Below are 5941 nucleotides of genomic sequence, written 5' to 3' on the forward strand. Positions count from 1 at the left end.
TCCGTGAGAGCTCTGCTATGCTCTTTGGTTTTGTGCATCGAGAGAGAAAGCAGGATGGTGGTTGTGGTTTGTTATGTGGTTGATTTATGTTTTTCTCATATCATATTTACTGCTAGGTGTTAGTATATAAATTCCACTGTGTTGATTCTACCGTCTGGTGTGTGTTAATTAGTTGTTAATTACCTCAGGATGTTTCAGTTCTACTTACTACTTCCTTTTCCTAGTTGTTCTTCACTGATAATTTTGTCTTTTGTTTTCATTATTTACCTGTATTCCTAAGCCCTTATTCAGCAATTCCATGAATGATCCAGCCTATTTTTAGTCTAATACAGTCAGTTATAACAAATTTTACATCTGAACTCGTACTGTCACTTTAATTAATTGACACTGTTATTATTATATCATGTACCTGGGATAAGGTTGTAATTCCATCTTGTTATTGAGAATTTCTTATCCGTTCCATTAGCAGGTCTGTATAAAATCCCTGTTCAAATATACTGTTTCTGTTAGCTTCCTATTGATATCATGTCCAAAAGAATATACTTGGTTAATTTTGCAAACCTTTTTACCTGTTGATATTTAGCTTCCTATTTGTTTTGTCTTGTTTGTTATGTTTTGGCCCAGCAGCCCATGTTATTTTGACTATCATCGTTTGTTGTATAATTTGTCCCGATAGCAGCCTGTTGTTTCTCACGGAGCTCGGCTTTCCCCGCGATGGAGGCCGGTTCCGAGGAACGGCATGCTGCGCTGATGCGAGGAGCGGCGATTTCGATGGGCTGCGGTGCGGGAGAAGGTCGGCGTGCTCTGTCCCCGCTCACCTCATTCTTCCAGGAGCAGCGCAACCATTCCCCCAACATCCAGGTGCTTTTGCAATGAACTACGTTTTTTTTCATTTGATTTTGGTTCGATTCCCCATTCAGCTTGATGGGGGATTTTGCGATGTTTACCCATGCGTTAGTAGGACTGTTATCATTTCAATTTTTTAGTGGGTATTCTTCATTTGGTTGTCTGAGTTGATAGGTTACTTTTTCCGGGATTAACTACTCCTCAATTTTGTGCTCCTTTTTGTTTGAATCACATGGCGGGGGTGCTTTCCTGTGTGGATTTTGATCGGCAAATTTTCGCAGTAGTATATGTGCTTTTTTTAGCGAGATGCAGTGGTTCTCGCCCTCATGTGTCCTAGTAGGTCATGTCGTTCGCCCCAGCGAACCACTCAGTGCTTCAAAATTTTGAGTGTCTCGATTGCTCAGGGTTGAAAGGATTTTCTCTCTACTGTAGTTCAGTGCCTTTTCTGCTTTCTAATTGATGCCCTTGTTGTTTTCATCTCTATTGCTAGTTGGAATTATTAGTTGTGCTCGATGTTACTGATTGTTAGGATTATCAAGAGCAATGGCATTTGCAACATGCGGCTTATCTTTTTTTTCCGGAACCCCTCTATGTTAATGCCGCTGTTACCTGTGTCATACCTCAATAAATGAGTGCAATTTTGGGTTCTGAACTTGTCTTTTTTTTGTTTAGATCTCCCGGGACCTGAGTTTACTACCAGTTCAATTTAATGTTCATGTTCATATAGTGACGTGCTATGAACTGAATCTCACCAACCAAATTAATTTTTTTGTTGTCCAATTTGTTTTCATGCTCATATAGTTATCTGTTAAAAGGCCTACAAAAAGGCGACATGTGCAGCAACTGAGTGTAGCAGAGATGCGGATGTTGCGGTGGTTTTGCGGGCACACAAGGAGGGATAGAGTCCGGAACGAAGTTATTCGGGATAGGGTCGGGGTGGCACCAATTGAGGAGAAACTTATTCAGCATCGGCTGAGATGGTTTGGACATGTCCAACGAAGGCCTCCTGAGGCGCCGGTGCGTAATGGGGTTCTTGAGCGAGTCGATAATGTAAAGAGGGGTAGAGGTAGACCTAAACTGACGTGGGATGAGTTGGTTAAGAGAGACCTTAAGGATTGGAATATCTCTAAAGAGATAGCTTTGGATAGGAGTGCTTGGAGACTAGCTATCAATGTGCCTGAACCTTGAACTTATTTCTTTCGGGTTTCATCTCTAGCCTACTCCAACTTGCTTGGGAAAAAAGGCTATGTTGTTGTTGTTGTTGTTATAGTTATCTGTTAAAAGGAAGAACTGCAAAGGGCATAATTCTGTTGTTAACACTACGGGAGCTCAGCACGTGCGTAGATCCCTTGATTGTGAAAACTTGGAACCCAATAACAATGTATGATTCTCCCTTTTATTCTTTAATCAATTCTATTTTTTTGCTTCTTTTTTGTTAATTCTTAATTTATTCTATCAGGCTATCATTTCTGCTTCTCATATAAGTTTCTTGGAGGAATTCCTAGCATTCTGTAAGAGTAAGGTATTGGATTTTTTGGATATACTTCCCCCCAAAAATATTCATATAGTACTAAACATGTTGCCTTTTTTCTATCTCCCCCATTATACTAATAGTCCTCATAATTTTCTTGCCCTTTTGTCTGTATTCTTTATTCCAGAGAGCAGACCAAGCCATTATAGTCCACATCCAAAGAAAAAGCCCCGTAATAGTCCCTTTGCTGATAAAAACAAATTCAAGGATAGAGTTGTGACGTTATACCATGATTACTTGCCTGCAGAGGTAATTTCATTTTACTCATTCCTTTAAAATTCTTTTTTTCACATGTTAATTTGTGTCTGTAGTTTCTGTATTTTCCTTTTTGTCCACTGTTCATTTTGGGGTAAGCTTGTCTGAATAATATTTTTCAGGTTATTAATGAGATTTGCCAACTTGTTCATGACTATTCAGTTCCCAACTGCAAATCCTGTATCTTTCAAGTTGAGAATTTAGTTATCAGGGTGTTGTAGATATTATCAGATGCTGCTGCTAAAAAGTCTGCGAATCAAAATGTTAGGATTAATGTTCATCAAAATGGTAATTCCATTTTTATGTATACTGTTAGTTTATATTGAGGCATCACTATATTTGCTTATTATTTTATAATTTTTATATGTCTCCACATACTTTTTTTTTCAGGAAGCGATGCTAGGGATGAAGATGACACTAAATCAGATAAAGAACCATCTCATACACCTACAGTTCTGGTGTCATCAAGTGATGAAGACGGCGCCGAAGAATCTTCTCATACACAGCCCAATCTTGCACCTACAGGTGTTGTGTAACCAACAATATAGTAGCTTTTTTTTTTGTCTTGGAAACGGATTTGGCCAATGCACTGACCCAGTTTTGTTGCTGACCAACAGGATCTAGGCAACCCCTTACTGATTGTCTTCCTAATGTTGTTGAGGTAGAAATCTTTATATTTTTGTCTTGTTAGTAAATATTTTTTTTATCATATTATTAATTTTGCTATTTATACCTCTGCCAGCCTTTTGGTGTTAAAGAACATTGTGCAAATTTGGAGAACAAGATTTTGAAGGATGCCCTCCCTGTTTTAGATACTCCTGTGTGCATCATCCACCAATCTTCCAAAATTGATGCATCTGTTTCATATCAAGGTTTATATTTATTCATCGATCTTTTGAGTCACTTTTGTTCTTATATAATTGTTCTTCTGAGTGTTTTTCTTTTTTTTAAGCAGAACCTATTCACAATATAAACAAGAGGCTTAAACCTACATGTCCAGTTAGACACGCTACCCCACCAGCATCCAGATTTTTTGAAGATGAAGATTTGCATACTGTATCTCAAACCAAACTGAAAGAGAATATTGATGGTGCTGTCTGCGAACAAGATAATTGTTCACCCAAAGGATGTCACAGAAGTCAACATGAAGCCGCAACAACCAGCACTGCCAAGAATAATTGTGTTCTTTCAGCAAAACTGCAAAAGCATCTGTCAAAGTAATTCCCCATTGCTATCTTTTTATATTTTTCTATATGGTAGCTTTAATGATTTATGAATAATTTTTGTTATTTTTTCAGGCTTCACCTGAAATAAAGATTGTAGGACAATTGACAGACCAGCTATACAACCAAAAGAACTTGCCTCAATTTGGAAGCACACAGGCCCCCAAACCACCAACAGCTGATCTTGTTGCTAGAGCTCAATCCAAAATAAGCACGCAAAGTTTTCCCATGCCACTCCCTGCGGCTGGAAGTAGTTTTCAACATGCTGCAACATCTAGGTTTGTTGTCACTGATATTGAAAGGCGCTACTACTTTGTGCTTTGCGGTCTTGCCCAGAGCCAATGGAACTGGTATGTTTTCATTCCCGACAAGTCTTTTTTGTCATTCAGTTTAGTGATTTTCTGGCAGTTATACTTTCGTTTCCCTTAAGCTGCGTACACAAATTGTTCCTTGCTAAATTTTGTATCGTTAGATTATTGTAAAGGAAAGTAGATATATATGTCTGGTTTAACTAACCAGTACAAGTTCTACTCACATGTTAACTGTATGTGCTATTTTCTTTTATTGCAGTTACCCTGCTGTTATTTTTTTCAAAACCAGTGTAACATATGGCTCTCTTGGAGAATCAGTGGAACCCAATGGGCATGTCAATAATTTCTTCATTGCTGGAGTATGTCGTAAGTTTTTTGAAGATTTGCACCCAAGGCGTTCAAAGAAGTATTATTTCTATCCCAAAGTTGGGGTATGTTCTTAAATTATTTCATTATTCTCTGTACAGTCTTTTTTCTCCATCTGATTTCTATGTTATATACTAGTAGATTTTATCGTCTAAGCTCTATGGCTAATATAATTTAGTTATTTTTTCGGGACTCTCTTTTGACATACAGCTCCACATGTGATGTTAATGTAGTCAAGAATTTATTTGTTGGTGCTAATTCTGCATATAAACTTCATTTGTCAGATAAGGTTTTAACTATAACCCACCCCATGATTAATTTTATTTAATGTTTCTAATAGTATTATATGCTAGTTATACTATAATTAACCTTACATTTTTTTATTGTAGCTTTGTTTCCCTATATGTAAAGATAAGCACTGGTTTGTTTTCATTGTTGATTTGAAGAAGAAATTGTTAGGATTCGTATTACAATGAAAATGATGTTTACCAAATTCAAGCTAGAAGCAATCTTGTGTGTCTTTTTTCCTCTTCCATTGTTATTCAGCTCTCAAATTTTATTTATTTTTTCACACATATTACTATTTTGTATTCATGTTCATTGATCTTTATTTCTCACTTGTTTTATCACAGGTTAATGCATTCAAGGAATGCTAGTATGAACATTCTGATGTCAAACTAGACCTAGAGGACTTCACCGAAGTTTATCCTCCTATACCAAAACAATCTAATGCGTATGTTCTACTTTTTGCTACCCATTTTTTAGTCACCCAGCTATAACTTACTAATTAATCTCCTTTTTCTAAGATTTTAATATATTTATATTTATCCCCTCAGACACGATTGTGGTATATTTGCTATCAAGTATATGGAGCTTTGGAACAACAATGTTGATCTTAGGCAGGTTTTTAGTCACCTGGACATTCCCAACATTAGAATCAAGCTTTCAGTTTCTTTGTTCTTCAGTGACACAAATTCAGTGGATAAGGATTTAGTAAGGAATTTTTTTGAGCAGGTACACTACTAGAAAATGGGCCAAACGTCCTGGCCAAAGGTACCATTAGTACTAGCTGCTTTTGCATTAGTTGCAGCTGGTACCTTTGGCCAGCGGCGATCAAAGGTAAGGGGTTTGGTACCGGGTTAAAGCATTACCCGGTACCAAAACCCCAGTATAGGCACCGGTTAGTTCCACCAACCGGTACCAAAAGAACAAGGAGGAATAGGTACCAACCGGTGCCTAAAGGGCGGACAATGGCACCGGGTTTTGTCATGACCCGGTGCTGCCACGTGGCCACAACAAAGGCACCGGTTGGTAGATTCAACCGGTGCCTATGCCTATTGCTTGGCACTGGTTGTTGAGCACCAACCGGTGCCTTTGAGCCACGCCTATAAATACCCCAACCCCTCCTC

General features: G+C 38.0%; 1 protein-coding gene across 1 annotated transcript; it reads left to right on the forward strand.

Annotated features, from left to right (window-relative positions):
- The first annotated feature begins 714 nt into the window (after window positions 1–714).
- Window positions 715–5549, forward strand: LOC120678145. Its single transcript, XM_039959299.1, has 11 exons — window positions 715–861; window positions 2306–2368; window positions 2854–2920; window positions 3023–3157; window positions 3250–3293; window positions 3375–3504; window positions 3588–3849; window positions 3931–4205; window positions 4426–4597; window positions 5165–5265; window positions 5369–5549. The coding sequence occupies exons 1-8, from the start codon at window positions 715–717 to the stop codon at window positions 3944–3946; spliced, it is 864 nt and encodes a 287-aa protein (XP_039815233.1). The 3' UTR covers window positions 3947–4205; window positions 4426–4597; window positions 5165–5265; window positions 5369–5549.
- Window positions 5550–5941: the final 392 nt, after the last annotated feature.

This window comes from Panicum virgatum, chromosome 6N (genome assembly GCF_016808335.1).
Source record: "Panicum virgatum strain AP13 chromosome 6N, P.virgatum_v5, whole genome shotgun sequence".
NCBI classification, from domain to species: domain Eukaryota; kingdom Viridiplantae; phylum Streptophyta; class Magnoliopsida; order Poales; family Poaceae; genus Panicum; species Panicum virgatum.

Excerpts from the sequence above, each read along its gene's own strand:
- LOC120678145 (XM_039959299.1), top strand. The coding sequence starts at position 715 with ATGGAGGCCGGTTCCGAGGAACGGCATGCTGCGCTGATGCGAGGAGCG. Across the intron at positions 2,369-2,853 it reads TAGCATTCTGTAAGAGTAAG|ATATTATCAGATGCTGCTGC; the intron begins GTATTGGATTTT and ends AGGGTGTTGTAG. Across the intron at positions 3,158-3,249 it reads GCCCAATCTTGCACCTACAG|GATCTAGGCAACCCCTTACT; the intron begins GTGTTGTGTAAC and ends GCTGACCAACAG.